An 18,906-nucleotide genomic window follows, 5' to 3' on the forward strand; every position below is an offset into this window, starting at 1 on the left:
CTAGTAAGCTTCAATATTTAAATATAAAATTATTCTACATACTAATAACTGACATTTAAAAAAAATCACTTTTGACCAGATTTATTAGTTAATTTGCTATAAAATTCCCAACACTTCTCACTGAATATGTAACTGGACTATGTACTCAGCTTTAGAGCTTGAATTAAAATAATACATGAATTTCATCAAGAAAAGATTTGTTATTTTGAAAAAGTAATGGCTTTTAAAATGTCAGCTTGATTCATATGTTTCATTATGTTTTAGGAATAGTAAAACAAAGAGAGCTCCCAAGCAAAATTAAATGGTAAATAAAGTGCCCTTTCCCCCTTAACTACTGGAGTTAGTGATGCTTTAATCAAGTGGAAACTTTCACCTGTGATACCACTCTCTCTTTGTTTCTAGCAATGGTGTAACATGTGAAGGGGGATAAGACAACATTCACACTTGATTGATATAACTAATTCAATGATGACAATTACTTTACACAAATATCCACAGGAGGAGCCATCCTGTCCAAGACTTTGAAAAGATTTTCTGCATCAAGTGCCACTTGGCCACTAGGAGGTTAGATAACTTACTTCTTTTTTAGGTTCCACACTTTGATTACGTCGCCCTTTCTTTGCTCTTGGTTCCTGAGTGACCTTCAGCTGTGAATACATAAAAGTAACCTATTATTTCAATACTGTGAAGTACTTCATCTTGGCTGCAAATACTGACCTAGAGGTGAGAAAGGAGTAACTTGCTTGTTTCTGCCTTAGTACTCTTAGGACACTTGGCATCGCTTAGTAAATTACCTGTCTTGGAGCACCGTGTGCTTTATAGCTGAAAGATCTGAAAAAATAATGCATATCCCCAAAGTGAGTAATTTACTCCCTCTTTCCTGGGAGGATCACACTTTAAGGTTCTTTGGTTTGAGGGGTTAGGAGACAAAGACAATGTGTACTACTGTTTGTTTTTGTGCATGGTTAAGAAATGCAAAAATATTACCCAGGTTCTGTTCCTGATGGGGTAGAGTACACACTCAAATATTTTCACATTTAACAATGACTTGTAGTTTCCGATGAGAGTAGGACTTACCTGTTCATTACTGGTAGAGGAGATGCTGGATTCTGCTTCTTCTTCACCTCGGTCCTCATTCTTAGACTTCCAAAATCTTCCTTCACGCAGGAAGCGTTGATGTAGTTCTAGCTCATCACATGCTTTTTTCCAGCCCATACTGCGTTTCACATGCAACCGATGGATGTTAACTGTGATATCCTGTATATTTTCAGAAGGAATCCAGGCCCTGTAAAAAGAATTTGAAGGCAAAATTAGAAATTTCCAAAGGGTAAGGATATGTATGTGGGGAATGGGGGTGAGGGTAGCAGGACACAGGGGATTAAAAAAAGCCTATATTATAGCTCATTTAGATATAGTCTTCGATATTTGTGAAAAACTTGATGAGTCTTGCCCAAATTTGGAAAACTAAGGGAAGTTCAAAATTAATGGGACCATTAATTACAATTTCAGCTGAACATAATAAGAGGAAAAAAAAGCTGATTCTGCTTTTCAAAGTTCTCAAAGCCTTCTAATGTTTTTAATAATCTGTTGAATATGGTCAACTTAAATCTAGAAGTAATCTATTCAGTATTTGAACTTGATTCATTAGTTTTTTAAAAAATTATTTATTTCAGTTTTGATTTATGGAATAAATCAAGCATTTCCATAATATAGTATAATAAAAAAGATAATTGCATACAAAACTGCAAATCTGTTATGTACAATTTGCTATTTCTTTAAAATATATAATAAATATAGAATATATTAAATATAAAATGTAGAATATATTACATATAATAATATAATATACAAAAGGTATGTAAATTTTTTTCCTCCCCTCAGAAATGGCTACTTTTAGATACAAATATGCACATATATATGTATGTATATACACACACACACACACACACACACACCTATATGTATGATCATTCTGTACATATATCTTATCAGTTCTTTCTCTGGATGAACACAGCATCTTCCTTAAAACAGTATTACTATTTCTGGATAAAATATTCTCCTGTTTCTGCTCATTTTGCTCTTCATTATTTCATGCAAGTCTATCCATGTTTTTCTAAGACCATTGAGCTTATCATTTCTTATAGCATAATAGCATTCTATTACAATTATAGACCATTATATCATTAATTATGAATACTCTAAATGACTTTATACACTAAGATAGGTCTATTTGCTTATAGACACTACAACAGACATTAACTATCAGAAACTTCTATGGATCTTATTACCAAAAAGACAGCTGAATGAAAACATATTCACAACTACTGACCCATGTGCCTACTTTTGCACCTCTACTGAATTTTATAAGAATAATCTGCACATTCAGCAAGACCATTTTAGATGAAGGTTTGAGGCTTTCACAAATGATATTCTACAGCAGATCAAATCTTTACAGTCACATAATTGACTGAAAGGATAGGGAATATAAAATCCTAGTGAACTTACTGTTTGATTAAAAAAAAAATTGATTTGTTGCAGCAAAACAGGCAACCTTAAAGGGTCTCCCCCAACAAGAAGTCTCTTCTGTAAAAATCAAAATCAAACAATATTCCTTGAAAGATACTGTAACAGAAATAACTTTGGTGTTATAAACCTTTGATTATTAATAACAAGTGAGACATGAAAAAGGGGAGATACATGCTTGTCAAAGATGTCTGTCACTGTTACGGGGATATCTAGCTCAAAGTCCAAATGGAAAAAATGATTCCGTAGAGACAGTGGGTTCTACTAAATGCTTCTTTTTGTAGATGAGATTGTGCTGGTTTCACCAAACCCAAGATAACTGCAGAGCTTCCTAAATATGATTGATAATCACTCAAGAGTTCGGCTCAATTCTCTGCACAGCAAATCAAATAGAAAAATGCCTATTATAAAGATTAGGGTACACAACTGGATGGACAGCTTTAGATAAATGTCAAAGAGTAGATGCCTTTGGCAGCAGATGTCAAATGTCTGTGTCCAGAAATGAACAGGAAGAGTACAAACAGAAGTACCCTGCCCTTTTTACTGCCCTAAACTTCACCCACGAACAAAGACCCATCTTTTGAATATCAATGTTTTTCAAAAGAGAAGGAACAGAATAGCATAATGGGCAGAAATTGCCAGAAGAATCAGGAAGACCTGGGTTCAAGTCCAATGGCTATGCAACTTTGAATGAGTCATTTAACCTCAGTGCCCCAGGCAACTCTTTATCATTTGTAGAACAGGTGATAATCTGCATTCACTGTGGGAAGTTTCCTTTCTAAGAATTACATACAACAATGAAATCACAGGTCTAGTACAAAAAAATAAAACCAAAAATCTATTCTAGTAATGCTGCATGGCTTCAAATCATGTAGCCCTACCATTTAAGTAGAATTTAGGTTAAGGAGCATCTAATGAGTCAGGGAAAAACAGACATAATTTGCAACAAATCACTAATGAAATTGAGGGAATGCCCATCAGTTGGGGAATGGCTAAACAAGTTGTGACATATGACTGTAATGAAATACTCTTGTGCTATAAATAATAAAAAGCAGGCTAATTTCAGAAAAACCTGGAAAGACTTATGTGAACTGATGCAAAATGAAGTAAGCAAGAACCAGGAGAACATTGTATACAGTAACAGCAATATTGAACAATGACTGTGAATGACTTAGCTGTTTTCAGCAATATAATGATCCAAGACAATTCTGAAGGACCGATGAAGAAAAATGCCATCTACATGCAGAGAAAAAACTGATGGAGTCTGAATGCATATTGAAAGCATAGAGTTTTTCACTTTCTTGCTTTTTTTGTGGTTTTGTTTTTTCTTTGAGTCTATGTCTTCTTTCACAACATGACTAACATGGAAATATGATTGCATATGTGTAACATATATCATATTGCTTACTGTTTTGGAGAGAGGAGAGATAAGAGAGGGAGGGAGAAAATTTGGAACTCAACATTTTTTAAAAAAATGTTTAAAATTGTTTTTACATGTAATCGGGGGAAAAATAAAATTACCATTTGAAAATAAAAATGAAGTATTTTTTTGAAAATATAAATTTTTTAAAAATATAAATTTTATAAATTAAAAAATAAAAAACGAGCAAAAATCACATGATCATCTCAATAGATGCAAAAAGGCTTTTGAAAAAACACATCCATTCCTATTAAAAACACTAGAAAGTATAGGAATAAATGAAGCCTTCCTTAAAATAATAGGTAGCATCTATTTAAAGCCATCAGTAAGTATTATATGTAATGGGGATAAGCTAGAAGCATTTCCAATAAGATCATGGTGAAACAAGTTGCAGGATATAAAATAAACCCACATAAATCCTTGGCATTCCTGTATATTTCTAATGAAATTCAACAGCAAGAGATAGAAAGAGAAATCCCATTTAAAGTTACTGTAGACATTATAAAATATTTGGGGATCTACCTGCCAAAACAAACCCAGGACCTATATGAACACAACTACAAAACACTTTTCACACACATAAAGTCAGATCTAACTAATTGAAAAGACATCAATTGCTCGTGGCTGGGTTGAGCTAATATAATAAAAATGACAATTTTACCTAAATTAAATTATATATTTAGTGCCATACCAATCAATTTACCAAAAAAAAAAAAATACTTTATAAAGCTAGAAAAAATAGTAACAAAATTCATTTGGAAGAACAAAAGGTCCAGAATATCAAGGGAACTAATGAAAAGAAATGTTAGGGATGGTGGACTAGCTATACCAGATTTTAATATGTATTATAAAGCAGCAATCCTCAAAACTACTTGGTACTGCCTGAGGAACAGATTAGTGGATCAATGGAATAGACTGGGCACACGAGATGCAGCACTCAATGACTGTAGTAATCTATTGTTTGATAAAACCAAGGACCCCAGTTTTGGGGATAAGAACTCACTATTTCACAAAAACTGCTGGGAAAACTGGAATATAGTATGGCAGAAAATGGGCACAGAACACTAACACCATCAAGTCTAAATGGGTACATGATCTAGGTATAAAGGCCTATACTGTAAGCGATATGGGAAAGCAAGGAATTATTTACCTGTCAGATTTGTGGAGAGGGAAATATTTTATGACCAAACAAGAATTAGAGAGTATTATAAAATGCAAAATGGATAATTTTGATTACATTAAATTGAAAAGCTTCTGTACAAACAAAGCCAATGTAACCAGGATTAGGAGGGGAGTGGAAAACTGGGAAAGAATTTTTACAACCTATGTCTCTGATAAAGGACTCATTTCTAAAATATACAGAGAATTGAGTCAAATCTATAAGAATACAAGTCAATTGATAAATGGTCAAAGGATATGAACAGGCAGTTCTCAGAGGAAAAAATTAAAGATATCTATAAGCATATGAAAAAATGCTCTAAATCACTATTGATTAGAGAAATGCAAATCAAGACAACTCTGAGGTACCACATCTCACCAGTCAGATTGGCTAAGATAACAAAATAGGAAAATGACAAATGCTGGAGAAGATGTGGACAAATTGGAACACTAATCATTGCTGGTGGAGTTGTGAACTGATCCAACCATTCTGGAGCGCAATCTGGAATTATGCCCAAAGGGCTATAAATAATTTCATACCCTTTGACCCAGCAATACTACTTCTAGGGTTGTATCCCAAAAAGATCACAGAAGTGGGAGGAAGACCCATATGTACAAAAATATTCATAGCAGCTCTTTTTGTGGTGGCAACGAATTGGAAATTAAGGGGGTGCCCATCAATTGGGGAATGGCTGAACAAATTGTGGTATAGGCATGTAATGGAATACTATTGTGCTATGAGAAATGAGGAGCAGATGGACTTCATATTTACCTGGAGAGGCTTATATGAGTGAGAAGAGTAGAGCCAGGAGAAATCTGTATATAATTACAGACACAAAGTATGTGTGACAACCAATTTTGATAAGACTGGACTCTTCTCAGCAATTCAGTGTTATAAGTCAAACCCAAAAGTCTCATGATGGAGAGAGATGTCTACATCCAGAGAAAGAACTGAGTTTGAATCCATATTGAAGCAAATTCCCTGCTCTTTTTCTTTTTCCTGTTTGGTTTTATTTCCCCTTTCTCATTGTTCATTCTATCTTATACAATCGCTCTTTATAACCTGACTAATGTCCAATGTGAAAGTATTTGCTGATACTATACTTGATTGTATGCTGCCATGGGGGAGGGAGAGAAAATTTGAAACTCAAGGAATTGTGGAACTGAATCTTGTAAACTAAAAGTAAACAAATTAATAAAAGCAAAAAAAAAAACCCTATATAGACCAATAAAAAAATATTAAAAATTGTTTTTACATGTAATTGGGGGGAAAAATAAAATATTACTTCAAACCCCAACATACATCACCAATTTAGGATTGTATAGAAAGAGTGGCACAGAGGATGTCATCAGAAACATAATAAGATTGAAAAATGTGGGACAGTCAAAAAAGGAGAACAAGGGCCTGTGTGTTCTGATGGTATCCATGAAACCTAAGAGCCGTGAAAAGAAGAGTCTTAGCATGCTGGGTGGGAATCTTAGCACAGATATTCACAGGAGGCACAGAAAGACAACACTGGGAGAAGTTCCAACATCAATAAGATCACAGAATCCAATGAAGTATTGACATAATTTCCATGAGAAACATATAGGAAGAAGTTTTTCAATACTACTTTCTCCATTTTGACTAAGAATCTATGACACCACTTCATAGCATTTCCCGTCTGTATATTTACTTGCCAAATGAAAATTGTAGTTGGAAAAAGAAAAGAAAATGTAGTTACAACTATAACATATGAGCTCAGGCTGGACTATTATTAATAGTAGAAAAGTTATTTTTAAAGAACAAAAAGGTATTTATACAGTTTATCAGTGATGGACTTGGCTGTGTAACACAACTGAAAGTACCATGCATGAGGTATTCTGCTATATGAAACAAAGCAGAATAAGACAAACTATACCTATCTAATATTTTTGGTCACTTTGCCCCATTTAAAAAGGAACTTTAATTTTTCTTTTTTGGTATTTCAGCAGTATAAAGTCACCAATAGCCTTGAATGAACAACACTATAGACATTTGCTGGTGTGATGGATGCAGGCAGGGGTAGGGAATGGAAGGTGCTAGAGTTATGAGGTCTTTTTTATGTGCCCTTTTATGTAACTGGCAGCACACACATAGCTTTGGTGAAGTGTGGACCTGGATGCCAACCTACCAGTAAAAGGACCACAAATATATATATTGCTCTTTGGAGGGGGAAGGGCAGGGCAACTGAGGTTAAGTGACTTGCCCAAGGTCACACGGCTAGTGTGTCAAGTGCCTGAGGCTGGATTTGAACTCAGGTCCTCCTGACTCCAGGGCTGGTGCTCTATTCACTGCGCCACCTAGCTGCCCCAACATATCTTTCTTGAAGAAGCCAAGAGTTTTGCTAACTTCCATTCTCCAAAGTTAACCTTACAGTTCCTATCTTCAGACTGAATTATAGTTGAACTCCCTATACACCACAGGAAAGATGCATAACTATAAGTAATAGGGATGATGGGGAGGGGGGGGTCCAAGAATGGTACCCATCTCCCTGGTGAATAGAATTTCCAGACTTGGTAAGGACAATAATGGCCCCAATGAAACACTTGAAAGAAGCCTTTAGGGTACCCACAGTAGCACCTTCAGTGGGATCCTTGGTTCTAAGGGTGAAGTCTTTCAAACATCTGCAAGTCAAAGAGCCTCTGCCTCTCAGGCAATCAAGCATAGCATTTGCACAGTTTCTCTTAGGTAGCCTCTTTCAGTAGTGTCCTCAGACAACATAATTCAATCAGCTCCATCTAGGACAACACATTGGTCACACCACTGCTTGTGTCACAGACTTGACTTGTGTTGGGGTCTGGCTTCTTAATCATGCCCTCTAGCATCTGAGGGGCACAAATAACAGGTATCCCAATTTGATTACACCTTTCATTCTTCATCTTCAAGAACTTTTCTGCAGGGGCATCATCAATACTTATTAGCGCCCTCCCTCCCTTCCCCGGCCAAGCTACTATAAAGCCATTAGGAGCCTCCAGAAGCTCAGCGGATCTTCAGACTCCTTCATGGTCCCCAGTTCTGCTGATGATCTTGATGTTCCTTCCCATTTCTCCCAGGACCTTTCTGATTTCATAGACATCAGCTGCCTTTAGGATGAAAGGTACTAAAGGACGAAAGAGGCAAACACCCACAAGTCTTGTTCTATTAAAAACTGGAGATCTTGTAGACTCTCCTGCAGTTACATCCTTCTTGCTGCCCAAAGTACCACCATTCTCCACCTCAGTCACAAGGAAATCATTATCTTCCTCCTTAACAAGCAGAGAGATATTTTAAGTTCAAAAATCTCTCAGAATCACTTTTTTATTTTCAGTCCATCTAAGGTTACAGTCCAGTATCTTGCACATAGTTGATGCTTAAGAAAACAAGGTCCTGAGTAGTACAAAATCTGACATGTGATACTAACTTTAAAAAGATCTGTTCCCATGACTGACTTGAAGGCAGTGTGATACTCCAAGATCAAAAGCCCTAAAGTAAAAATATCTGGGTTTGAATTCTAACTCTACCATTCAGTTCATTTACGTGGATAAGTTACTTAAATGATACTTCAATTTCCTTATCTGTAAAATAACTGTATAACATCAGATTTTTACGAAGAAACAGACTTATAAACCTTAAAATACTGAATAAATCTGCATTGTTCCTAGGTTAAGGACATTGTTACAGTCGACTCTTACTCTCTTTTGAGTTCTTAGTTTCCATTCAGCAAATATTTGCTGCCAGGTCCTGATTAGTGTGAATAGTGAATCCTGTGACATAGTCGAATTATTCAAATTTGCACTGCATATTTTCAGTGAGTTAATAGTGAAAATTCAAATAGATGAGACCACTTTAAAGGATTCATTATTTGTACTAATCAGGATCTCATTTTCTTAAGCACTTACTATATGCAAGATGCTGGACAGATGTGTCTACAACCTTAGATGGACTGAAAATGAAAAAGTGATTCTGAGAGGTATTTGAATTTAAAATATCTTTTACTCCTTGTTTCAAATCAGTTTATTAAACATATCTGTCCAAGTGGAAGACAGGAAAAATTAAACTACTATATCAAATTATAGAATCTTCTTCCTAAAAAGATTCTTATTGGACTGAATTGTTTCAATAAAGCCTACTACTATATGAAATTCTTGAAATGTATAATATCATAGTTTCAATAGTTATTAACAACCATGATGTTAAGATATTCATGTTATTCTTATTAAGTAAATGTTTAATGAAGTAGTTGCTCAAAATAGCATGGCATTTACAAGACTTGCCACGTTCTCCATTTTTTGTTCAACATTAGTAACTACAATTATCCACTTATCTTGATACCACTGTGACAGAGTACCTCTCACCTACCTTAACAGGCTTCAGGATTGATTTTGGGAGATTTAACAAACTAAATTGTGACTTTTGAAAACTTCATTTGGTGCAATTGGTAAGGGTACTGGACTTAGGAGTCAAGGAGATCTGAGCCTCAAAATTTGTAAGATACTTCCCAGCTGTGTGACTCTAGGCAAATCACTTCCCCTCTCTCAGTCTCAGTTTCCTTATCTGTAAAATGAGATAATAATAGCACCTACCTCTTACGGGGCTATTATGAGGATAAAATAATATGTACAGCACTTTGCAAACACTGAAGTGCTACATAAATGCTAACTTTTACTCTTATTTCATTTTATATACTTTAAAAATAATTGTTGTAAAATTATTTATGTTAAGTGAACTGAATAATTTCATATAAATTCCTTTCTTTTTCTTTAAAAGGTTAGGATAACTAACTATTATGACCTTGTGAATGATAATTTCATTAAACCACTATGTACCTATTCTTCAAGGTTTAGTTCAAACAGCTCTTCTACGAAGCTTTCCTTAGGTAAGTCAGATGAAAACAAATCCTCTTTCACCTGAACTCCTACAGCATTGTTTTTACTTCTCTTATAAAACTTACTTCATTCAACTTTGTATTATAATTATATATCTGAGTACATCTTATGTCCCAAACCTCCACAGATCATATGGATCAAAATCTTTGGGTGTTGCACATAACAGGAATGCTGTGAAAATATGCAGACCTCTAAAACCACCACTACTTCTTTGTTCAACCCCTTTACCATTAATCCCATCCTTGCTGTATTCTCTGGAATATTGTTCCTTACATTCATTCTCTTCTGCTATTCTTTAATCTCTCCTTATTTACTGGTTCATTACCTGCTATCTACAAACATGTTCAGTTCTCCACCATCCTCACAAAACCCTCACTCAACTTTATCTTCTCAAACTAATACCTTATGTCTTTCAACCCACAATAGTAAAATTCTTTATCGGTATACCTTGACTTCCTCTCCTCAAATTTCCTTCTCAAACTCTTGCCACCCAGTTTCTAATCTCTGCTCAAATGAAACCATTCTCTCCAAGTTAGGCTCAACTGACAAATCTACCAGCCTTTTCTGAGACCTCATTTATTGTGGTCTATCTGCAGCAACTATAATTTATTAAATTATGGGTGCAGACTCCTCTGTCCTCCTGAGTAATCTCTCTTCTCAAGGTTTTCATGACACTTCTCTCTCCTGATTCTTTTCTGTCCATTTGACCAGTCCTTTGTGGGATCATTATCCATATTATGCCTTAACTCTAAGTAGATCTTCCAAGGCTCTATCCTGGGTCCTCTTCTCTGTCTCTCTCCATTCTCTCTCTGGGTGAACTGATTAGGTCCCATGAATCATTTTTAAACAGATAACCCTGAGATATCTAGACAATCTAAGCCATAGGCTTTCTCTGGTGCTCTAAATCCACATTACTAACTATCCTGTTGGACATCTTGAACTGAAAGACTCAAAGGCTTCAAATGTTAAAATGTTCTAAATGTTCCAAACAGACCTCATTAGCTTTTCTCCCAAACCCATACCATGCCCTAATGTCCCTATTTCTGCTGAGGGCACCAATACCCTTCCAGTCATCCAGGTTAACAATCTCAGAGCCAGCCCTGATTCACCACTTCCCCTAACCTTATATATGCTATCAGTTGCTAAGCAGTTTATTTCTACTCCCACATTTCTAGAGTCTGTTCCCCTCCTCTCTCCCTTAACTCACACTGTCATTATCACCACTCTAGCTTGGCCATTCATCACCTCTTATGGATTACTACAATGATTCCCTAATTGTTCTTCCTGTCTCAGGTTTCTCCTTATTCCATTCCATTCCATCCTCTACACAGCTGTCAGAATGATATTACTAAAGCATATATTCAAACATATCCATCCTGAGTTCAGCAAATTCCCCTAGTTCCCTATTATCTCTAGGCTCAAATACAAACTCTTTTTGGTTTGTTAGAGGCCCCTACAATCTGTCTCTAATTCCATGTTTCTAGGCTTGAAATTCATTATCTCACAATCTAGTCCAACTGGCCTTCTTGTTGTTCCTCACATAAAACAGTCTGTCTCCCACATCAGTACCTTTGCCTTCACTTTAGCTTCTTGGAAAACCCAGTTTCCTTCCAAAAGCAGCTTAAACAATACCCCTTACAGGAGACTCTTCCTTCACTTCCCCGCTGCTAGGTCTTTCATTCCAAATTATCTTGTCTTTATTTATTAAATGTCTGTGCTGGGGTGGCCAGGTAGCACAGTGAGTAAGAGCACCGGCTCCAGTGTCGGGATGACCCGGGGATCAAATCCGGGCTCAGACACTTAGCACCCACCCAGAAACACCTGGCCATGTAACCTTGAGCAAGTTACTTAACCTCGATTGCTTAAAAAAAAATGTCTGTGCCAGGTGCTGGGAATACAATACAAAGAATGCAATGATCTCTGCTTGCAATGAGCTTACATTCTAGTGGAGAAGATAAGTGTGTATATATTTATATAGATATATACATTTACAATGTGGTTAAATACAAAAAAATTTAACAATGGAAGTTGGAGGAATCAGAAAGAATTTCAGGCAAAAGAGAGTGCCTGAGCTACAACTTAAAAGAAAAGAAGGTGACTTTATGAGGCAAAGGTAAGGAGGGAGTTGCATTCCAGGCATGAAGGATAACTGTGCAAAGGAATGGACATGCGAGATAGTGTTGGAGGAACAGAGGGAAAGATGTTTGGGTTGGATCAGATTGTTCAGGGGAAGGGAAAGTGTACAATGAAGCTGGGAGGTTGAAGTCAAGTTGGGAAGGGCTTTAAAAGCTAAAAAAAAGTTATTTATATTTTATTCTATGGGAATTGGTAGCTAACTGTAATGGCAAGCAAAGAAGTACTTAGCGCCTTGTTTCAGCTATTTAATTATTTAGCACCTTGTTTCAGTTCAAGTTTCTTTTAAGCTTTGCACATGATTATATCAAGTTTTTGTTAAGAAACAGAACTTGTGAACCCCACAGTGGGAGGAAATTGCTGATGCAACAGGAATAGGGAGGAGCTAATGACCATATATAAGGAGAGTCACAAGCTGGGAAAGAGCAGAATTGAGAAGGGGAATTTTGTGGTGTCCAGGCACTCTGTTTGTCTGTTCTGTCTGTGTTGATTCTTGTTTGTGATACTTTGTACAGGGACCTTATAGGAAGCCCTGAAAGAGGATTTCCTTGTTGTCTGTTTACGGAAGTCCTGGAGAAGGGTTTTGGAGGTCCTAGCACCCTACTGATGTGTGTTGAGTTCTCAGACCTTGTTGGTAGGTCTGTGTTGATTTCACAGGTAGATACTGAACTGATGATGGTGCTGGAAATGTGTATGAATGTTATTGTGGCTCTGTTAAGCTTTGTCTTCCCAGAAACAGAAACTGCAAAGGATTTGAGGTGGACTGGATACTTACTGTGAGCTTCAATATGGAACTGGATGAGGAGCTGAGAGTTGCCTACCTTTGAATTCAGGTGATAGTTGGGTAGATTCAGGCAGAAGCTGGGACCATGGAAGAGGAACCATGGAATCTGAGAGCCAGTCTCAAGTCAAGATGAAGAGACCTCTTCTTGGGTACTTAATGTTGACTGAGAAGATCATGATTTACTGTGATCCAGGGGTAGAGAACTTTGACCTTTGTACTTTGTGTCCCTTTGTTCCTTAAGGATGATTGAGTTAAGGACTTACTGAATGATACCTTTTGCTTAAAACTATGTGGCCACTTTAGTGATAAGTTGTTATGTTATAACACTGTAAATGTTGTACTTTGGTTTCTGTGAATGTTTTGTCTTAGTTTATTACTGAATAAATAGAGAGTTCACTATACTATGTGATCAGAACCTTAAAGCTATTCACAGCAGCAGTCCTCTGGAGAACTGCTTGTGCTTGGCTTTACACCAACTGGACTTGGTTTAGTAGGAAAGTCACATAATCAGATCTGTACTTAAGAAAGTTACTTAAGGAAGTCAAGTATGAATGAACTGGAGTGGTGAGAGAACTGAGGCAAGGAGACCAATTAAGAAATTGTAGCAATAATATAGGTGAGAGGTAACAAGGACCTGAACTATGGTAGTTGCATGAGTGGAGAGAAGAAATCAGATGCAAAAGATGTTGTAAAGGAAGAAATGGCAAGATTTACCAACTGACTGGATAAAAGGACAGTGAAGAGTCTGAGACAGTGCTGAAGTTTCAAACATAAGAGACAGGAAAGATGGTGGTTCATTCAACAGAAAGAGGAAAGTTTCAAAGAAAGGGTTTTTGTGAAAAGGGAAAGGGAAGGAAAAGCAAGAGAATGCTGTTGTTGCTGTTCAGTCATTTCAGTTTTGTCCAACTCTTCATGACATCACTTGAGGTTTTCTTGGCAAAGATTCTGGAGTGGTTTGCCATTTCCTTCTCCATCTCATTTTCCAGATAAGGAAATTGAGGGAAAGAGGGTTAAATGACATGCCCAGGGTCATACAGTGAGGAAGTATCTGAGGCCAGATTTGAACTCCGGAAGAGGCGTCTTCCTGACTCCAGACATGGCACTCTTTCTATTGCCCTGCTTCTACTGCACATTTATAAAACACTTATAATAAAGCACAGTGCCACCCACTTTATAAATAGTATCTCATTTGATCCTCACAACAATCCTGCAAGGTTGGTGATATTATTGTCCCTATTTGACAGATGAGGAAACTGAGGCAGACAGAGATGAGGTGACGATTAAAATCACACAGTCAGTACATGTCTGAGGCTGGATTTGAACTCAGGTCTTCCTAATTCCAGGTCTAGAGCTTTATCCTCTGTGTCACCTAGCTGTCTCAAAAGATAATAAGTTCAGTTGTAGACATGTTGAGCTTAAAATGTCTCTGGGACATCCAGTTTGAAATATCTAATAGTCAACTGGTGATACTGGATTGAAGGTCAAAGGAGAAGCCAGAGCTAGATATGTGTATTTCCAAGTCATCTGCATGGAGATGATAGTTAAATCCATGGGAGTCTTACTTGTGTCACTTAATAGACTATAAGCTCCTTGAGGTCAGGGTCTACTTCATTTTTGCCTCTGTAGCCCTAGCAACTAATACAGTGATTAACACATAGTAGGATTTAATAAAATTTAAGTGTTAATTAAAATTTTAGTAACATCAATGTGGTTGGCAGATATGATATAGATGTATGTGTCACAATATATTCAATCCATTTTGTGAAAGTAAAATTATTCAAAATAATTTTGTGGAAATGAAAAACAAAAATTATTTTTGCCATTGATAAACATCTAAATCCATACTCTGAAAAATATGTGGAAATTGAGCCTCTTTTGCAAACAATAAAGAAAAAGAAAAGTTTTCTAAGTTAGAAACTATGTCTTACTACTATTATAGGCATACAATTATCATGTATATTGAAAAGAGTTACATTTATTTTTATGCACCTAGTCTAACTGCATCTTCTACCTGAAAGGTGATCATCTGCCTAATGTTAAAATCTCTTGAGTTTTATTAGCGTTTTGTTAGAAAGGTTGAAACTACTGCTATCATGTTACAATAGCACTAAATCCACATTGCACTCTGAACCTTTCTATCTTACTGTCTTTGTTTAACCAATATTCAAGGCTAATACACTACTGTTACATTATTAAATAGTATTGGTTACACAAATGTCCTGAATTTAGTACACAAGGAAATAATATATTATTCTATTTGCTCAGTAAGTATTTGGTTCAGGCTTTATGACTGATTTAGACATATTAAATATATTTATCAGATGATTATGCAATGTATGACAAATTTTTTCTAAAACTTGGTGATAATCATTAAAGTTTAAGGATGGGCCATATACGGTCCATTTCTTTTTATTCAATATAAATCAAACTTTATAGCTATTTGAGAGAGGCCCTTACCTCAAGTCTTCTATGACTGAATAATATTTCGTTATATTTTGAAACAGTCTTGAAAACATGCATACATTAGTAAATTTGAGAGTAATAAGAGGTGTGACATTTTTAAAAGACAGCTTCTTTAAAGGTAAGGCAGCTTATGACAATTTGCATAACAGATTCATAGATTACCTTTGGTGATGGTGACCAAAGAAGCGAACATCAACTTGATTGTCCTCTTTCTGCATGACTTTGGCTGGCCAAAACCCGAAACCCTTCATTTTGGCCCAAACCAGCTCGTGATTAGGTATCTAAAAATGAAACATATTTCCCTTTATAATTTTTAAAATGTTACAGTAAATATACTATTAGTATTTAAACTATAAGGTAAGTTATTATGTTAGTCATTTAAAATCAAAGCTGTTATTTTCTACATTTAACTTAAATATTTTTATGATTATATGATAATATGGAATGTTTTTACATAGTAGATACTATTCCTTCCTATAAGAAAATGTGGTAATTTTTCAAGAAAAAACAAATATATACAATCATTGCTGAGAAAAAGGTAGTAATATAGCTTCCCTTCCATTTCCTAGATGACTGAAAACAATCTTTTCTGGATTACCAGCTATATTATGGAGCAAGTTAGTCAGTACCATTTAAAGCCATGAATGCCACTGTGCACTGAAAACAAAAGAATGCTCGGCTCTTAAGGTCTTCTATCTTAAGGGCAACAGAACTTATTTTCAGAAATATAATAAACTACTTAAGTTAAATTTTCGAATCATTTGGTTACTTTAATCACTTTACTTGAAGCTAGCATTTATATAGTGTTTGAAGGTTTGTGGAGAACTGTACATAGATTATCTCATCTGATGTTCTCAACAATTCTGTGAGGTAGATGCTGTTATTCTCCCTGATGAACAAAGACCTCCATCTGTTCAAGGAAGCTGGGTAATGTACATGGCAAGGGGCTGTCAGACAGGTATACTCATGGATTCTTTTCATGCCCTTGTCGGGCCAGAAACTTTTTGTGGTGGCAAGCATGGGATTAATAGGCTCGCTTAAATTCCTTTTTCTCATTCCTCCCTAGATTCAGTGTGGTAATTACCCATTCAGAGCACTCAGAATGCTGTGGCCAAACAAAAAGGCCACAAAACTCTTACAAAAGTAACTAAAGAGGGGGAAAAAAATCAAGCTTGAAATATCTCAATAGCAGATACAGAGAAAGCCTCTGTGTTTTCAACACTAAATGACACTTTATCTCTCATTTTGATTTGAGTGATGATTAAAAGTATAATGCTGATAGCTTCCTACTTGAACACATTTAATACAAGAAACCATGGCTTTGACATTATATATTTATGAAAAAGTTAAAAAGAATCAATCTCAAGAAAATTTGGTACACAGTATAAAAAATATATGTAGGCATGTTATTTATTATAAGTAATTTTTAGCAATAGCAAAAACTGGATATATTGGGAATGTATTTAAAACAATCTAACAGTTAAGAGGCAAAACACTAGTAGTTGCAAAAAGGGGAAATAAGTAAATTTCTAAATTTCACAAACATACACAAGGATAGCAGAACCAGTTGTCAGGACGTGCATTTGACAAATAGAAGCAATTCTTGCAAAGCTGCAGTTCATCCAGCTGAAAAATAAAAACAAAAAATTCAATCAAAGAATCTTTAGTTGTCTTGTGTAAAAACATGCATGCACATCAATGAGGACTCAAAGAGATTGAAAATTTCTATAAATAGATTAACATTTACAAGGTTTAGCTTTCTACAAAGGTGCTTAAGTTCATAACTGGAAATACCAAAATTAAATTTTTGAGTGAAAAATTTAAAATTCTATACTCTTTTATATAAAAGAAAATGCTGTCTTTAGGTCACATCTGTGAAATGACAGAAAAGCATTAAAAAAATAACACTTGTCAGGGAAAAAGTCTGTATTTGTGAGTGATAAAATCTTAAAATCAAAATACCAAATAGTTCTTAAGAAATGTCATTTAAATATCTGCTTTATTAATAATTTTTTTGAAAGTTGACCCAGTTAAAATGTGCAGGTTTCTAGGTTCAATCTTTGGAGGGATCCTTGGGTAACTTCCTTTCTCAAGCAGATAGTAGGGTGAAGAGATTTAACATTAATAAGTGTCTCATGACGGTCCTCTGGCATAAGGGGGTCCCTCCAGAGTGAAAGAGGTTCCCCTTTTCTCTCTTGATTTTGAGGACTGGGATCACAGTGCCCAAGCCCCAACCAGAGGTGTTACCATCAAAAGGCAAAGTTCCTGTCCTGGGAACAGGTCTATGTGTAAAGAAAGCCCTATGGCTCAGTCAGAGAAGTTGAGAGGAACCAAACCCCTTAATGAGTTCAGATGCCATGAACAATAAGTTATAACAATGGGAGTTAATGTCCCACTCTCAGAAGGGTACTCAGGGCGGCTAGGTGGCACAGTGGATAGAGCATCAGCCCTGGAGTCAGGAGGACCTGAGTTCAAATCCAGTCTCAGACACTTAACACTAGCTGTGTGACCTTGGGCAAGTAACTTAACCCCAACTGCCCTGCTTTCCCCCCTCCAAAAAAGCCAAAAAAAAAAAAAAAAAGGGTACTCTAGAGTACCTCTCCCCTTTACAGGTGTAGATGTTCCTTCCTTGGGAACACAGTTTTCCTCCTCAGGAACATGCTGCTTTTCTGGGACCAACCTTTCTCACCTGTATGGAGCACTTGAATGGCCTTGTACCTCTGTGTTCCCCAGTACAGTCCCACCTTTATGTAAGTTTTATTCTGTGTTAATATGTATATGTCTGACTTGTATATTGGGATTCTTCTCTATTTTGAATAAAACCTAAGCATGAAACTGGCCCCTACTGTCATGACATATTATTCAAAGCATCTCAACTCCTTAAGGGGTCTGTTATCCCTGGTGTCACAGGCCTTTCCTTAGATATAAACCTGGTTGTGGAATAGGATCTTTCCTTTTTGAAAGTCACCTCTGGTGGGGGCTTGGGCACTGTGAGCCAAGGCCTTGAAAGCAAAGGCCAAAAGGGGAATCTCTGTCCTTCTCGGAGGGACTTCCTTATGCCCCAGTACTGTCACAAGACGTAAATGCATCCAGAGGACCTTGGTCCCAACTCAGGGTTGGAATCTGTCAGAGTTCCCTTTAGCTCATGGCTGATCTCTAGGCATAATATGACCTGCTTCCTGTCTAGCATCCAACACTTAATTTTTCTTAGTGTATTTGCCAATAAAAACGTGTGGCTGGGCATGGAAATGAAACTACTTTTGGTAGAATGACATGATAAAGTTGGAAAACACTTGCTTTTTGCAGATATTCTCGTGAGTTAACTTAAGGACAAACACAGAAAGGGAATGACATAATTAAAAGAGTATTTGAAAAACTGTAATAATTTGATTATGGAAAGACAGTTGATGTAACAGATGTTATTAATGACAAAATGATGTCAACTTTACATTTGTGACATTTTTTATTTTCACAAAGAGAGAAATGAACTTGAAGATTGAATAAATTAAATGATTATGACCATTCCTGTTGTATTTCT

The 18,906-nt window shown here is 36.1% G+C and overlaps 1 protein-coding gene across 6 annotated transcripts in view; it reads right to left on the reverse strand.

Annotated features, from left to right (window-relative positions):
- ZMYND11 (zinc finger MYND-type containing 11) overlaps positions 1-18,906 on the reverse strand; it is a 175,763-nt gene that overhangs the window by 9,745 nt on the left and 147,112 nt on the right. For all 6 annotated transcript variants that reach the window (XR_011168056.1, XM_069086556.1, XM_069086555.1 and 3 more), the window contains exons 9-12: positions 16,917-16,994; positions 15,531-15,649; positions 1,078-1,285; positions 579-647 (exon numbers count right to left, since the gene is read on the reverse strand). Coding sequence is in view for 5 of the 6 variants with exons in the window: in XM_069086556.1 (XP_068942657.1) it covers positions 579-647; positions 1,078-1,285; positions 15,531-15,649; positions 16,917-16,994 (474 nt within the window). In the remaining variant the exon portion in view is untranslated. The remainder of the gene's footprint in view (positions 1-578; positions 648-1,077; positions 1,286-15,530; positions 15,650-16,916; positions 16,995-18,906) is intronic.

This window comes from Petaurus breviceps, unplaced genomic scaffold (genome assembly GCF_028583685.1).
Source record: "Petaurus breviceps papuanus isolate PSGF00001 unplaced genomic scaffold, PetGlider_PUasm1.0 178, whole genome shotgun sequence".
Taxonomy (NCBI): domain Eukaryota; kingdom Metazoa; phylum Chordata; class Mammalia; order Diprotodontia; family Petauridae; genus Petaurus; species Petaurus breviceps.